The sequence below is a fragment of the Taudactylus pleione genome, unplaced genomic scaffold (assembly GCF_031769625.1).
Source record: "Taudactylus pleione unplaced genomic scaffold, aTauple2 ptg000647l, whole genome shotgun sequence".
Taxonomy (NCBI): domain Eukaryota; kingdom Metazoa; phylum Chordata; class Amphibia; order Anura; family Myobatrachidae; genus Taudactylus; species Taudactylus pleione.
In genome coordinates this window covers 1160652-1178854 of record NW_028285049.1, presented here as the reverse complement: position 1 = coordinate 1178854, position 18203 = coordinate 1160652, and the positions used below count along the sequence as shown (strand labels likewise).

The 18203-nt window shown below is 46.5% G+C and overlaps 1 protein-coding gene across 3 annotated transcripts in view; it reads left to right on the top strand.

Moving 5' to 3' along the window:
- Nucleotides 1-18203, top strand: part of FYB1 (FYN binding protein 1) — a 111488-nt gene that overhangs the window by 48796 nt on the left and 44489 nt on the right. For all 3 annotated transcript variants that reach the window (XM_088455264.1, XM_088455265.1, XM_088455263.1), the window contains exon 3: nt 16838-16881. In XM_088455264.1, the coding sequence (XP_088311390.1) occupies nt 16838-16881 (44 nt within the window). The remainder of the gene's footprint in view (nt 1-16837; nt 16882-18203) is intronic.

The following is an 18203-nucleotide window of genomic DNA, read 5'->3' as shown; positions in this document are numbered from 1 at the left end:
CTGCAGAGTCACAAATACGTAGATGATAAACTGCGGTCTGGCCGGCAGTATCACTGAACAATAATAGCGTAGCTACTAGCTAGCACAGAGGTCTTCAACCTTTAAGGCAGTGTGGGCCATATTAAAAAATTCAACGAAGATGAGGGCCACTAAGCTATACTGCGGTATTTAAACTCTGCCCCCTCCTCACACAATTATGACCCATAATTGCCCCCTCCTACAATTTTAATTATGTTGCATAACTGCCCCCCTCTGCAGTGCCCTCAGTAGTGCCCCTTATACAGTGCCCCCAGTAGTGGTCCCCCCTATGCATTGCCCCTTACATAGTGCACCCAGTAGTGGTCCCCCCTATGCAGTGCCCTCAGTAAAAGTCCCCCCTATGCAGTGCCCCAGTAGTGCCCTTTATATAGTGCCCTCAGTAGTAGTCCCCCCCTATACAGTGCCACCAGTAGTGGTCCCCCGATGCAGTGCCCCCAGTAGTGGAACCCCCCAGTAGTGCCCCAAGTAGTAGTGTCCCCAGCAGTAGTCCAACCCCCCCCAGCAGTGCAGATAAACACACACATAAAGAAAAGAAAAACACTTACCTTAATCCCCACTCCCGCTCCTGCCGCCACCGCTCCTCCATCCTCCCAGGCCGCTCTGAATTATGGGAGAGGTGTCATGACGTCTCTCCCATTACCCACTGCGGGAGCCGGAAGCCCGGCTCCTGCAGTGAGCACAACAGCCAATGAGAGTCTGTCTGACTCTCATTGGCTGGCTGCCAAAACAAACACACTGCTACCAGCGCCGGTGATTGACAGTACAACAGTGACACAGCAGCACCCCTATATGTACTGATTACTGAAGCCCCCCTTTATGTACTGCAGCCCCAGCCCTTTATAGACAACACAGCAGCAGCCATTTATGTACAGCAGCTCCAGCCCCTTGATTGATAGGACAACAGTGACACAGCAGCACCTTTATGTACTGATTACTGAAACCCCCTTTATGTACTGCAGCCCCAGCCCCTTTATGGACAACACAGCAGCAGCCTGCAGCCCCAGCCCCCGATAGGACAACACAGTGACACAGCAACACGTCCCTTCTGTACTCTCTGAAAATGGCGCTGATCACCAGGACCTTTATACAATCCAAAACTCACTAGAATCCGACAGCGGGAGGATGATACATTTTGCCTCATTTTCAGATCCGTGTCAGACGTGAAAACCCGAGCCGGACTCTGATCTCGGCTCGTATACACAAAGTTTTGTGGGTCCGGTTCCTGGAGGACCAGACCTGCTCATCTCTAAACAGAATGAACATTTTTTTTTTAACTTTGATTGACCATTTACCAATTGAGAATAACCTGAATTTAGGGCCTGATTCAGAGCTGAACGCTCTGACCAGAGCACTCGCTCTGATTCAGGGTCCTCCTACCTTAAAATGGAGCGGCCTCCTGGCCACTCGCATAGCTGTGGGTGACCACCCACAGCACATGCGAGCGGCCAAAATGTTGGTCGCGATGGTCTTTGACCATCGCGACCATCGGGCTTACGACGAGACCCTGCGGTAGGGTCTCGCTGCCACAAACCCAGGAGTGATTTTGGCTCTATCAGAGCCAAAATCACTCCCACTGACATCATTACTGATGTCAGTGGGGCCGGCTTCAGACGGTAGACGTTCCCATGGGAACGCCTCCGTCTGGCAGCCACGCCCCCGGCACGCCCACCAAAGGGGGCGTGCTGTCAATCAACATCGACAGCACGCCCCCTTTGGTGCGAGACCCGGATCGACGGAGAGCCCGTCGCTATCCGGGTCTCGTGCATGCGCACGACGGAGCTCCCTCCGTCGTGCGCATGCGCAGTGGGGCAACATCGACCCGCTTGCGAGCGTCCTTTGCTCACGAGCGGGTCTGAATGGCCCCCTTAATTTGTTGAACACGCTGCTATTTTTTCCTCATTTACGCTGTTCCCTGAAAACTCCCCTCTTTAGACAAACATCCAGAAGCACCGACTTAACTTCCCTATACTACTCTTACTAATCACCTCCCCTCTACACAGTTCAAGCCAAATTTGCATATGTTCTTTAACTTCTTTCCATACCCAAGCAACTCTCTGAGCTCTGGGCCTGATTCAGACCCACTCGCTAGGATGCGTTCGCACGCAGCCGTCAGCTGCCAAAGTATGCAAATCCCGCGATCGCTAGCAAGACATTAGCACACCCACTATGTCTCTAGTAACACACGTCATCTCCACGAAGTGTATGAAACAATCAGTAACATCGAGTATCAGACCCATAGGCAGCACTTGTGGCTGACCATACCCTACCGCACGCACTGCGAGTGCTGCAGTGTGTAATTCAGCCATGTGACGTGTATGCTGACGCTGCGTTTTAATTATGCACGCCCTGAAATGGCGTTCAGATGCATAGACAAGCCTGCGTTCGCACCATCACACCCCCACTTCCATCGACCACTCCCTGTCACCACCCACAAATGACACGACCTGTCACTCATACTTGTGGAGCGTCTGTGTACAGGGGGCAATCGCTTTGCAATCGCATGGACTGAATAGCGCACTGCGTCTTATACGCATGCACAGATTGCAAACATCGGCAGGCTATGTGCGAACGCATCCTAGCGAGCGGAATCAGGCCCTCTGTCCAAAATTGCAGCCAACATAGATGTATGACTGGATCATACAGCCCACTAAGCATGTTTTGCCCTTGCTATTTGGCTGGATACATTGTAACATGTAGCACTTAACCTTATGCATCAAATTCCTATTCACCTATAGATTGTAAGCTGGCGAGCCCTGTCATCTCTTTGCCTGTCTGCAAATACCTGTATTATTAGTTACAGTTATCCCAAGTGTAAGGCGCAACATAATATGCTGATTGTATGTAAATAAATATTAATAAATAAATATTAACCAGCTCTTTTTTTCTGCTTATACGCTCGCAGCGCAGTTACTAATATCAGCGGTGCTATGTAAATGTTTGCATTCGCATTGCGATCGCAGCCTAACATAAAGACACCCACTTCCCCTTACTCACATCCGTATACTTTGACAACATACTGTAGCTAAACAATCAGTAACATTGAGTAACATCGGACCCATATGCACTGTTAAGGCAGGTCAGACCTCACTCAGGAATTGCTTACTTCAGTGCACGCTATCAGTCCTCAGGCTACGTATGGTATCACAGTGGCTAATTTATGCACAACAATGCAACGGCGTTGAATTGCACTGGCAAGCCTGTGTTCGCCCAACCCCCCGTCACCACCCACAAATGACACTTCCTGTCAATCACTCTGCCATGGGTCTGCGTAGCCTCTGCGATAGCGGTCCCGATCGCAGCATCTGGTTTGTGCACGCGCACTGTGATGCGTACGGATGCGCAGTGCGAATTTATCGGCTGATTGCGTGCATATAGGCAACTGCGTTCCTTGCTGAATCAGGCCCTAGGTTCTGCCTTGTATACTAGTCAGGAAGCGAAGGGAGAGATCCCGCACTGATATTGTTCACTTAATCATTTGTCTACTGACAACATTATATTCATTTTGGTGATCTGTAGGAGTAATTGGAAAATTCTTGTATTATTATCTCATTTCTGTTCCCTAATTCCAATTCCTATCTAAAAGACGGAAGTGCCACCGATACCCATTATCTATACTCTGTTCCATAAAAAGAAACAAAGTAGAGGTTTAATTTACTCAGTGCACTTTACTCCTATTACCATACAGTATTATCTCTTGTAGTTATTTAATTACGACATGAATAACGTCATGTTGTAACTGGATAATTACAAGGGATAATACGGTATGGTAATAAGAGTAAAGGGCACTGAGTAAATTAAACCTCTACTTTTTTCTTTTTTTAAAAAACATTGTATACTAGTCACCAATATAGACATTGCTTTGATTACTAGAAACTAGAGATGAGCGGTTTGGATTAGGAGAAGTCCAGCAGAAGCTAATTTAGGTTTCCGAGGAGAACTGATTTCCAGTTGGATTCCTCCCGTCCAATTCGGTTCTCAAAATGATGCAAAATTTAATTTTAACGGAAATCTCAGATATTGTTTTGGATTGCATATAAGTCCCTCCCTCGTCATTTCAGGTGCCATTTCACACAGGAGGTGGTTGGAGTGGGTGGGAAGGTTGGAAAAGAAAGCATCTATTATCTGTGTGCCTGTGAGGGCCAGACACTAGCAAGCAACCTGCAGTACAGGGAAGATTGTGTGAGTTTGAGAGGCTGGGTGCTGAGGCCCCCTCAGCTGCACCCCATAATAATTAGGGATGTGCAGGCTCGGATAGGTTCGAGTTTGCACGTGGAGTTCGGATTTTTCCCTCCAAAAAAACGGAACTCAGAACGAGGCAAAACGTCATCTTACATGGACGAACATCATCATTCCTGGACTTAAGTCCAGGAATGATGATGTTCGTCCATGTAAGATGACGTTTTGCCTCGTTCTGAGTTCCGTTTTTTTGGAGGGAAAAATCCGAACTCCACGTGCAAACTCGAACCTAACCGAGCCTGCACATCCCTAATAATAATATACGTTGAAAAAACAGTCCCTCGTTTCCTTATCTCATTGTACATTCACTTGGTGTGGTGGCAGTTACAAGTTCAAGTACGGCAGCTTTATTCCTGTCCTGGTGTAAATCAATCATGAATTATTCTATAGAAGAGTAGGAGCATCCCAGGACTAGTGCTGGCAGTTATAGTACTTCTTCATTATTTACTTTTAAAGACTGACAAGGGGTAAGAAGAAGGTGTAAGAAAGAGCACTGCAAATCTAAACAGTGTTTGACAATCTTTAAGAAAAAACACCTCTAATTAAAAAGGGAAAAGTTACAGCCGAGAAATGTAAAATTGCCAACATGCCATACACCACACACAGTGGCAAGAAATGGCTCAGACCATGACCTTTATTTGCGAGTGGTGAACCTGCTACTGCTCTTTCATGCACTCGAATTCCTATTGCAAAAGCCAGGGCCAAACACAGGGCCTGCTTCAGAGCCGCTCGCTAGATGCGATCGCTCACACAATGTGTATGCAAATTGCGTAAGCAGCGCTATCGCACAGCAATGCATTAGCACACCCAGTATTTCTTAGAGAGCGATCACATAGTGTACGCATACACTCACCAGCCTGTTTTAATACGCCCACTGTGCATGTCATGTCCTGGAAGTGTATGCAACCATCGGTACATCGGATGCTATCGCAGCACTTGTGGTTGACCATACCCTGCCACAAGCACTGCGAGCACTTCAGTGTAAAAACCAGCCAGGTGACATGTACTATGATGCTGTCTTATAATTATGCACACCTCTAAAACGCCGTTGAGATGCTCAGGCACGCCTGCGTTTGCACCTCCACTCCATTTTTAATGACCAGCCCATTACCACCTACAAACGGCGTCCCCTGTCACTCACTCTGCTGGCTGTCTAGGTGCAGCGAGTGAGTGAATTGCGAACTTTCGCTAAGGTATACGTATGCGCACAATGCATACACACTGCATACCATCGACAGCAGCGAGAGTATGCATCTTAGCGAGCTTGTCTGAATCAGGCCCACAGTCAAGCATCTCCTTTAACCTTGCATGCGCCACCTTCTCGATCTGTGTTTAGATGTGTCACCTTTACAACAGGCAAATGAGTGCACAAAAAGAACACTAATGCTGAAGAACAAATTGTTTGTTCACAAACTTCACAGATTCCCGAGGAGAGTCTAAGGGTACTATGTGTGAGTCTGATATTTCTGTAACACAAGAGAAGCCTCCTTCCACCATTTCTGAACCCTCTGCAAATGTGAGGATGAGTAGTAGTACAAGTAATGATGCTGATGGTTTAGATATAGAAATTGAGGATTCCACTATTGAAGTTGTAACTGTGCAACATGATGTGGGGGGGATAATTGAGTATCTGACACTGATGATGATGAATGTGTTAGACAAGAACAAGTTGATAAAATCCAGGAGGATGATGTTGTTTGTGTCAAAGTAAGTCAGCCACCAGTGGCAGCAGTTCTTGCCAGTGATAAGAAGAAGCAAATTGTCATGTCTGTCATGTCTGAGCAAAAGACCAAAAGAGCCACCTGCAGCCTTTTTTTCCCAAATCCTGACAACATGTATTAAGGCATCTGTAGCATTTGTAGTGCCAAAGTAAGTAGAGGTAGGGACTTTATCCACCTAGGCACCTCCTCCTTATTACGTCATTTGCAGCGGGTACATTCAAGTGGTTTACCATAATCTGAAAAATCGTATACATGCAGTTCAGCACCAGCTACCAGCAACATGGATAAATACAAGCACATGCAATCTCCACCACCAATACCTTCATCATCAGCCATCTCATTAATGATTGGAAGCAATCATCCTGCATCCAATTTGCCAAGGCTAACTGACTCCCGTAATGCAATCCATATTTCCCAAAAAGAATCCTTGTGCGCTAGGGCTGCTGCTGCTGGGGGTGAATCTTCAGCACAGAAAGGGACCAAGAAGACTAGTAGTTTCAAACAACATTTGTCTGTGAAACATACATTTGTAAGAGGAACCAAGTACGACAGCTGCTATCCTGTTGCAAAACAGATCACGGAAGCCATCAATGCATTTGGTTTAAGCAATAAGTTGAGGTCATGTGTCCACGGCCACACTACCAAATTCCATCTAGATTCTATTTTATCAGAACAGCAATTCCTCACCTGTACCGGGACGTAAAAATGCCATTGTACCAACTATCCACTTAACTACAGATATGTGGACAAGTAGTACTGGTCAAACTAAAGATTACATGACTGACAGTCCACTAAGTAGGTGTATCTCTTTCAGCGGCAGCAGTATCTAACACACAACGCCAAATCATTCTCAAGTAGGCTACTCTCTTTATCACTGGTTTCACTAAGAGGTACCCAGGGGTTCCGAGAGGGGGGGGGAGCGGGTACTATTTACCCTGGCCCGGGCCTGTTGAAGGGGCACGGCGAGGGCCCGGGTCCTGCAACTCGCCCCCCACCCCGTCCCAGCCATCACCGTCAAGTTTGGGCAGCAGGGAGAGAGGACTGACTGCTGCCGCAGCAGCCTCTCTCCCCAGCCCAGCACACACGCTGCTATCACGCTGTGTGCCGGCCTAGGGAGAGAGGCTGCAGCAGCAGTCAGACCTCTCTCCCTGCGTTATATGCGGAAGGGGGGAGTGACTGCGCCCTCATCCCCTGCACCCCCTATACGGTGCTCATAGTATTTATTTATTTTTTCAGAAGGAGGGGGTCTGGCCACACCTTCTTGGTTGGCCACGCCCGCTCCCTGTACCTGGGCCCGGCCGAACTGTCAGCAGCCCTGGAGGTACCCACTAAGACTCGCCTCAGGATTTGTAATTTCTGATAACAGAAGTATCATTGTACAAGCATTATAACTAGGGATGTGCAGGCTCGGATAGGTTCGAGTTTGCACGCCGAGTTCGGATTTTTCCCTCCAAAAAACAGGACTCAGAAAGAGGCAAAACGTCATCTTGCATGGACAAACATCATCATTCCTGGACTTTTGTCCAGGAATGATGATGTTTGTCCATGCAAGATGACGTTTTGCCTCTTTCTGAGTCCCATTTTTTGGAGGGAAAAATCCGAACTCGGCGTGCAAACTCGAACCTATCCGAGCCTGCACATCCCTAATTATAACTGGGTGAATTTCAACATGAACCATGTTTTGCCCACACAATCTACTTGGTGGTTCAGAAATTATTTAAAAAATGACAGGTCAGATCTACATTAAATTCAGTGATGTAAGGGCCCAGCTTTGTAGAGGCTGATAGTGGGCCTGATTCATTACGGATCGCAACTGCGAATGCAATAGCGATTACTCACACAGGACCTGATTCAGACCCGCTCGCGAGCGCATAGCACTCGCAAGCAGGTCGATGGTCAGGCAGAGCGCACGCGCGGTGTGCGCACTGCGCGTACGCGATAAATCACTCGCTCCGAGGCTCGCTACAAGACGGGGTGGCTGTCGATGTTGAGCACACGTGATGTCAGTAGTGAACTTCCTGCTCTATTAGAGCAGGAAGTTCACTGTGGATTGCGGTGGACGAGACCATACCACAAGGGTCTCGTCGCAAGCCCGATGGTCACGATAATCGCGACCATTGCCAGGCCGCCCGCACAAGCTGTGGGTGGTCACCCACAGCTATGAGAGCGGCCTGGAAGCGTTTTTTTTTTTAAATCCGCCTGATTCAGAGCGAGCGCTTGCAAATAGCGAGCGCCTCTGAATCAGGCCCACAGTCTCACTGCGATGATATTGTAATCCTCTGCGATCGCTATGCCGTCGCAGCACAACATAAGGACACCCACCTTACCTTACACACATCAGCAATACTTAGCAAGACTGCAAAACCACTGGTACCATCGAGTATCATCGCAGCCTCACGCACACTTGCACAAGCTCTGACCTTACTCAGGAATTGCTAACCTCGTCGCACGCAGTGAGTACACAAGCTGTGTATGGCATCACAGTGTACAATTTATGCACGCCCCTGCAACGCCGTTCAAAAGCACTGGCACGCCTGCGTTTTCGCCGAACACCCACCCGTCACCACCCCCAAATGGTACTTCCTGTCAATCACTTTGCGATGGGTCTGCGTAGCCACTGCGATCACAGTCCCGAGATCGCAGTTACAATCCTTGTTGAATCAGACCCTTAATACGGTACTTAGAAATGTACATCTTGAGTGGATAGAATTGTAATAGAAGAGCTTTGTTGTGCTGCATCTATAGCACTGTCAGTGATGTAAAGGTCAGCTATTACACTTAAACACCAAGAAACTAACAATGGTGCCAACAAGTCAGTAATAAACCATGACAGCTCAATATAGGAGAAGTGTATTTGAGAAACACCACTGAAGAGTTCAGAGTATATTTCCTGTCTTATGTGGTTTTAATAGCAGTGACTAATGCAAGGAAACCCTGGGTGTTTCTAGTTACAGATCTTTTCAGTGCAGAATGTTAAGATGGATAATGTTTAGACAATGATGCTTCAGAAAGCTCAGACCTGCTATTTGTTAGGGCAATCAGGGGCTCCGAGAGGGGGGGGAGCAGGTACAGATTACTGGGGCCCGGGCTTCCTGAGGGGCTCGGCGGGGGCCCGGGTCCGGCGCCGCTCCCCCTCCCTCTCTCACAGCAGCCCAGCACACAGCGTGTGCTGAGCTGCAGTGGAGACTGCTCGTGGCTGCTGAGTAGCAGCCACAGCAGTCTCCTATGCCTGTGAGGGGGGAGCGATCACACTGAACGCGCCCCCCCTGGCTTTGAGCAGGGCTGAGGGGGCCCAGAGCGCCCCCTCCCAAGCGAGCGGCGCTGCAAATCTTTTTGGGGGTTTTTTTTTCGGGAAGGGGGCGTGGCCACACCTCCTGCGATTAGGCCACGCCCCCTATTACCCAGGCCTGCCACGGCTCTCAGCGGGCCTGAGGGCAATACCAGTACTGAGGTGATCTTTAGCATCATGAGGTCCTCACCTATAGCCGTCACCTTTCCCTTAAAGCTCAACATGCTTACTGAGATGCTCCCGGATCTTAATTTACAGGTAGTAACGTGATTTCACTCTAAGGATTGCCAAGGTGTAGGGATGGAACGTACGCTAGGCAGAACCACCAGGCGTAACTAGGTGAACCAGGAACTGTATAGCAGCTGGTAGATGGCTATGAACAATTATTAAAAGTAGCAGCTTGTAAGCAACAGAGGTAGTAGCATACATACTAGGTGATAAACTGTATTGGTATACAATTCAGGGTCAGGGCTGGCGGCAGAAATGCTATAGTGAACATCGGGCCTGATTCAAAGATGTAAGCAATGGTGATATTTACTCAGATCGCACGATTGTTAGCCATTGCGAATGCATGTAAACCGCACTGTGTACGCGCAGCGATTGTTTTGCGTTTACGCTCACACAGAGGATTCACTCGCAAAGTGAGTGATATGTAGTCAGCGTTTGGGAAAGGTAACAGGAGGTTTAAAAGCCATTTTCTGGGTGGGCATAAATTAGCCACTGCGTTCATGCTCATAGCAGCAGGAGAGCCCTCTGTGTGTCTGGAGACCCGCTGTGTCTGCGGCATCTTAGACTTATTCAGAAGGCTGATGGCCGCCTGATCTCTGTTCGATGATTCCGGTTTTGTGCGTGAGCGGTGGATGCGAGATGCTTTCAGTGGGTGTCTCTAAGCAATGGACAGCAAGCAAGTCATTAGCATAGTTTCGCAGCTGGGTTTCAATGCAAAAACGCAGCTGTGATTGCATTAGGGTACATCTCTGAATAAGGCCCATGGGATCAGAGGTTAGGTCTGGCAGCAGACAAGCTGAATATAAAATTCAGGGTTAGGGCTGGTGGCAAACAGAACTTAAATCAAAAACAATCCAAAATCAAAGCAGTAGAGAGTACAAATATCCAAAACAAATCCAAGTGAGCAATGGGACACAGGGCACAGGAATGCAGGTTCAGCTTCTAGCAATGCAGGAACTATATAGGGCATCCTTATGACAATTGTTAGAAGCATAGTGTTACAAACCCACAATAAAAAGCACTGCTTATCTGTCTCATTCCTATTGCTGGCCTGACTTTTTCTTTGGACTTCTGGTTTCTTGACCTCGACTTGTCTCCCAGATATTCTACTGTTTGCTAGAATACAACAGATGGACGGTGGGCGCTCTCAGGATATTACTAACACTAACTACACCACTAGCAGCTTACTCTTAGAGGTGCTCCATCCTCCTAAGTTTAGTGGTAGTGTCGGGGGAAGGGTAAGCGCTCTGTGATGTAGACTGACGTACTAGTTGTTCCCTATTCTGTACACTACTTAGTAAATGTATCTGGATACGGATGTAGTAATTGTTTGTGAAGTTTTATGTGACAGCTATATCCTAACTTTTGAGCCAGTCCAATACCTCGGTCCAACCGGTCAGCAATAACTGTGGGCAGAATCTTCCCTCTGAGTTAACCGTTAGTGTGCAAAGTCAGTGGTGACAAAAGAAACTGTTCAATAGTTAATAGCGAAATACCAGTATGTCTGCTGGGCAAAAACTGTGGGCAGTGTTTTCATTAAAAAGACTTGCAATAAAATCCTAATCCCGTATGCTGCTCCCGTTACTCCTTATTTGTTGCATATGCAGTGGTGAGCCCCTTCTCTCTCTTCCATTGGTAACGGACCAATTCTTGGTCAAAAGTCTGCTGCTTCCATTGCTGTGTCCAGTTATCCTGCAGTTAACTCCTGCCTTGCCAGCTGCTAAACTCCAGGAACTCTGCTACATCCAACTGCACCTCGCTTTTGGGAAGTACCTGTGAACCTCTAAAGTATTTCAGTATATCCACCTCACTCACATCCACGAGGAGAGGAGCCGGTTACCAGGAGAGACCAGCAGAAGACTTTTAGGGTACCTGAGGTGGAATGGAAGAGAGAGAAGGGGCTCACCACTGCATATGCAACAAATAAGGAGTAACGGGAGCAGCATACGGGATTAGGATTTTATTGCAAGTCTTTTTAATGAAAACACTGCCCACAGTTATTGCTGACCGGTTGGACCGAGGTATTGGACTGGCTCAAAAGTTAGGATATAGCTGTCACATAAAACTTCACAAACAATTACTACATCCGTATCCAGATACATCTACTAAGTAGTGTACAGAATAGGGAACAACTAGTACGTCAGTCTACATCACAGAGCGCTTACATTCTACTGTTTGCTGCCTGCACTGATATTTGGACTGTTATCTGTCTCTGATTGCCACTTGCCTGTCTCTGGACCATGCCTTGTGACCTGTACTCTAAGGGCCTGATTCAGAGCCGCTCGTAAGCGGCCGCTCGTTCGCCGAGCGATGTTCGCACATCTGCACATGCGTATGGGTTGTAATGCGCATGCGCCAACCAGTCAGTGCGGTCGGAAATCGTGTGCTCGCAAAATAGCGAATGCCTGCTAATTTGAGTGACAGGATGAGGCGTTTGTGGGTGGTAACAGGGGAAGGTGCTTGAAATCGGGGAGTGGAGATCCGAACGCAGGCGTGCCAAACGGTCAAAACGGGCGTTTTAAGGGTGTGCATAATTAACAAAGCAGCGTCATCGACCACATCAGTTGGTTGTCTTTTAGCCTGAACTGCTCGCATGATTGCGGTAGGAAAATGCTACCACAAGAATAGCGAGCAGTTCATACGCCTTTCGATGTACTCGATTAATCTAATAAATAGCGGAGATGACGTATGATGCGAGCAGCCAAGGGGCGTCTTTACAAAATAGTGAGCGCATGTTTCAGACGCTCGCTCAGACATAGAGGCGTCAACAGACCGCAAAGAGCGAGCGCTCAATTTAAATAGCCAGCCCCTTTTTCTGAACGAGCGTCCGCAAATAGCGTCCGGCTCTGAATCAGGCCCTAAGCTCACTATTCTTTCCTGGGTATCCTGTGTCTTGTCACTCTCCCACTGGCCATTCTCTGTTTATACCTGGAGGGCCACGACCTGAGGGGTGTCAGCAGCTAAGTCCAAACCTCCTTGCTGGCGTACCTGGTGAGCACCTGACTATGACTCTGCACCTCTAGGCTAAGTACTGCCAAACAGAGCTGACCCCACCAGAATCTCATTACCACTGGTAAGATCCATTACAGGAATATCCGACTGCAGAACACAAGTGTCTGTACAGTATGAGGTGGCTGCGTGTTCAGCAAGAACATTTTACATTGTTTTATGCTGAGCCTTCTTCCTTAGTAGACCCCAAATGCACCACAATAGAGAATTACATTATGTATTCCCAGCTCTGTGTATAAACTAAACATGTCACAGAATGCTGAATTTACAAATACCATTCAAAATTCTACTCTGTTCCACAACAAACAGAAAGGTGGATACTAGTCCCTTGCTTTAAAATCCTATCATTGTTCTCTTTTTTAAATAGATCACTTAATTTCTTTATTATTATTCTATTGTATCACTACTTTTTATTCATAAATGAAATCAAGTTTACAATACATTTCCCTAATCAGCATAACAGTACAGTTTGACAAATATTATTTAGACCTCTTAAAATCTTTAAATGGGTGGATTGGTGGGGTTACGTGACGTCCTTGTGTTCTGCTATGAAGAGGGGTAGGTGATCCCACCATCAGATTTTATATGTCACTACAACATTATTATAGTCTCCCTAAAGTGGAAGTCTCACAGTTTTTCAACTTATTAATTCACAGAGCAGCTGGCTAGCTCCTTTTGGGTGCTTTATTTTACATGCTTTCTGTGAATAGTCTTATAGTCTTAACATGTTCATATATTAAAGTGGAATCGGTATGAAATGCTGGCGGCTGAATAGCCACCTGTTCTCCGTCCGACGCCGGAAGCCCGATGAAGACATATCCTGACAGGGGTACGGAAATACCCTAGCCCTCCCCTTCCCCACCCCCTGAACCCTAACCCTCCCTTGGTGGTGCCTAACCCTAACTTTCCTGGGGGGTGCTTAACCCTAACCTTCCCCTCGGTGGTGCCTAAACCTAACCCCCCCTCCCCGCACCCTAAACCTATTCCTCCTCGGGGGGTGCCTAACCCTAACCTCCCCCTGAGGGTGCCTAACCTTAACCCTCCCTCCCCCTAGCCTAACCCTAACCCTCCTGGGGGGAAGTGCCTAACCCTAAGTCCCCACGGGGGTACCAAAACCTAAACTTCCCCATCCCCCGCGGCTAAAAGCGAACAATCCCCGCTTACATTCATTCGGGATCCAGACGGTCGGGATTTCGTCATCGGGCTAAAGATAGGTGTCGGGATTTTGATGCTTATGCATAGTCCCGGGTAGGCCTTCCAACATCGGGATTCTGACGGCCGGCATTCCGCAGAGATGGAATAAGTTGAGCATACAGTGCTCAAAAGAAGCATGCATAGAAAAAACATATCTAGGCACCTGTGTAAAATGTCACACATCTCAAGATGCGACCGCCTCTGAGCGGCACCTCTGGTTTATTATAGTCACCATCATCAGTCCGCACTTGTACCTGCCCTATACTAGGTGAAATAGATACGCTTCCAAACAGGTGTATTTTCACTTACAGTAAATCCAACCCTGTATAGCCTGCTCTTGTGTGAACAGGCCCCCGAATGGTCGCAACAAGCCCCTGTTATCTCCCCCAAAAGCTCCCTTACTGTCAATCACGAGCTACATCAGTAATGTGCAACATTCACTGAGACATTTTTGCAAGTGGTTTATTTGGATACATAAAATGATGCTCTAGTGATGGCCTTCGATGGCTCTACCATAGCTTGGCCATTGAGTGAGAGTGCTGCGGTGTGGCATCGGCTGCCCACCGTCGATGGTAAAATCAGTTGCCATCTGCCATAGACCATCGATGGTTGCAAAAGCATTGCTGGCTAATGCCCATACCTATGATACTCATGTACAGGGCCTAAAGTGGTCCCAGAGAGGTGGTGGAACTTACTCCCCACTTCTCCACTCTCTGGTGGGTGCTTGTGAAATGTATGTGTAATATCTTGATTTATAGATCTATTTATCTATATATATCCCCCAACTCAAAATCCTGCGTTTGCTATGCTGGCGGGAGCCGGTTCCCAGCAGTGTTGGGGACATAGGCCCTCATTCAGAGCCGTTCGCTATTTGCGGTCGTTCGTTTAAAAACAAGGGGTGGCTATTCAAATGATCCGTACGCACATTGCAGTCTGTTCACACCTCTAAGTCTGAACGAACGAGTAAAACATACGCTCGTTTATTTGTTAAAAACGCCCCCTGGCCGCTCGCACCATACGTCATGTCCGCTATTTATTAGATTAATCGAGTACATCGACCAGCGTATGAACTGCTCGCTATTCTTGTGGTTGGTGTTTGCTACCACAAATTTGCGAGCAGTTCTGGCTATAAAATAACCCAGTGACGTGGACAATGACGCTGCTGTTTTAAATATACACACCCATAAAACGCCCGTTTTGACCTTTAAGCACGCCTGCGTTCGGATCTCCACTCCCCATTTTCAAGCACCTTCCCCTGTTACCACCCACATACGCCTCATTCTGTCACTCAAAATAGCAGGCACTCGCAATATAGCGTACAAACGATTTTCGGCCGCACTGACTGGTTCGCGCATGCGTACTAAAAACCGTACGCATGCGCAGATGTGCAAACATCGCTCGGAACGAGCGTACTGCCGCTAACGAGCGGCTCTGAATGAGGGCCATAATGTACTATGCTGCGACCTTGCCACTCAGTGGAGAGTCCGGATTCAAGGTAAGGTGCATAGCAGTCTCTGAGTGGGGCCGTGGAAATTTTATTAATGGGGCCACCACAACTTAGTTCCCCCGGGGCCCCCACAAGCCTTAATCCATCCCTGCTTATATTGGTAGTTAAACACATTGGAAATACAAATTAGGGAAGTGCAGGAGGAAGGCAAAACATCAGTATGACAGGGATGAATACCACGTGCACACACACAAACAGTGTGGAAACGGTCGGGGGTCTGTGGACCGCCTAGGCCCACAAAAGCTTTAGGGACACTGATAGAGGGAAATTACATTTATTAAAAAAATTGTAACACTGCCGCTACCATCTGAGACTCAAATGTTAGGCCACTCAAAAAGAAAAATAGCTATCTTTTTTAATTAGTATGTCTCTCTCTTCAAAGGACAATAGGGGGTTATCTAATAGGGTCCAAGTTTTCAGAATCATTGCAATTCCACCTTTCTTTGCTGCAGATTTAAAGGTCCAATAATTTTAAATAGCAAAACCAGACTTAACAATGATGCATTAACCTATTACGCCTTTTTCTTAATATTACCTACCATGAATTATATCCCTGCTATACCATAACATACCTATTATGTTCCTCCTGTTGCAGCCATACAGTGATCAGGGAAGCAGCAACTTGTCAGACAGGATACGCCAGGGTGCTGCCAGCATGGAGGAGGAGGGGCCAAGCACAGATGGGGAGACAGGTGCCAATGCCATGCAGTCTATGGGCCATTTCACACCCGCCGCTTTTCACCGGCCAGCAAAAACAAGGGGGTCCTTTCAGATGGCACGGACATGGCACCGTCCTTTCAGATGGCACGGACATGGCACCGTCCTTTCAGATGGGTCCTTTCAGATGGCATGGACATGGCACCGTCGCCGTGTTACAACCGGGAATATCCTCTGACAAGGACGGCTGCCGTGCCATGTCCTTGCCGTCCCTGCAAGTCAGTGAAGCTCAATTTACAATGTTTCTTTTCACACACTCCGGCTTTTCAGAGCTTGTACCCGCCCAGAACCCCCATTTTCTGCCGCACATGCCTACTACATATAGATAACTAACCTCAACATTAAAAATGTCTCAAAGCTGTTGCATGTGAAAGGAACTGATTGCTGGCAAAGAGAAAACGTCAGGCTTTGGACAGTTTTTTTGCCAGCCGGTGAACACCGGCAGGTGTGAAATAGCCCTATTACTGCAGGGCAAGGCCCCTGAGAGGGGATAATCATATGCTCCTCCACCGTTTCTCTCCATCAACCAGGGCACATGCCTTGCCCGCCCCTACCTACGAGAACCCTTGGAATGCACGCAGTTAGTGAGACTTGTACGAGCCTGGAGGGTATATGACCCCTGCCTAGCCTGTCTCTGAAGTTCCAGAAGCACTTCCGCCCCATTCTGGCCCACTATAACCTCTGCTCATATATTTATTGTCTACATATCTAAATGTAGTGTCTTCCAATTATACTGTATACAGGGCATATAGATATAAAATAAAATAAATGTGTAATTCATTCATTACTATATATTACATTTTACAATGTGTCGTGCTTGATATTGAATTATGCAGTTGTTTTTAAGTATATTCAGAGAATCAAATTACATCTTAAATATTCTTTATTAATCCACAGAAATCTAATAGAAGAGGAGAATTATGATGACGTTGAAATTGATGGTATGTACAGCACGAGATTTACTGTATACATCTTGTAGCATATGCAATATTTTTTGTGATACACTATATAAATATATATATATAATTTAAATCCAGATAATTATTTTGAATTCATGTCTCAAATATATATATATATTCAACAACAAAGGGGGGAACAAGGACAAGCGCCTGATAGTGTAGTAGTTCAAAATACCATGAATTAAATGTATATATATTCATATGCACATACCATAGATATACTTGTATGTTAAGCATATAAGGAAACAATCCTTAGATCGCAGTCAAAAGGGTTCCACGTCAGACATGACTTTTAGCTCATGTTTCTTCGCCCAGGAAATCACCGACCAGATAGCTACAACCTTATTGGAGCAGAATAATTTGCTTCCATAGTGTGGTATATTTTGTAAATATTCAGTTTTAATATACAAAAATGCACATATCACACACAAAACAAACAAGAAAAAGTAGCTTATATTACAAGTCACAGCGATCAATTCCTGTTGGGGTACCTCCAGTTACAGTTAGTATGAGTCCATTCAAAAGTCATATAAGGTAGGTATAGATGATGTATAGGGATGGTGTATCTATTCCAACGCGTTTCGCCTCTCAGTAGACTTCCTCAGAGGTATATATTCTCCAAAGTTCCTATTGTAAAAAACAAGGCGGCACTCCGGTGATCGCTTTATCCTGAGTGCCAAAAGAAAAAAATATATATATATATAATATATATACTGTATATATACATATATGTTTGAGACATGAATTATAAATAATTATCTGGATTTCAATTATACTCACGGGGGCTATAACCTAATATCAGTGGTGGCAGCCATTTTGTGGATTGAGCCAATCCTGGAATGCATCATTTTAAATTCACAAGGCTCTGTTTATTAAGCAGAGAACAGTTCTATCTTTTCCTCTTGTGTTTTCATCAGATTGTGTTTCTCCTTACTTATGAAAGTCAACTGGCAGGCTATCATCGGCGGTAATTCAGGTGGTGTCTGCATTCTTGTTTGTAATGGATCAGCAAATTATATATAAAACTTTGCAATGCAAATTCTCACCTTTATACACTACAGTGATAGAAAGATGTAGACATATTTCATAATTACACTCATACACAGATAGAACTTGATGCAGTTTGGACAAAAATTGGTAACTTTTTACGGTAAAAGAATCAGTAAATACTGTATAGAGTCTTTACTTCCATACGCTGAGATGTATGCATCACAAGATTGGCAACAGGCCGGCACCAGTAACACATGCGCTATGTATACATACACGTACTTATGAGGACGTTTTTACTGTAACTGTGGCTGTGT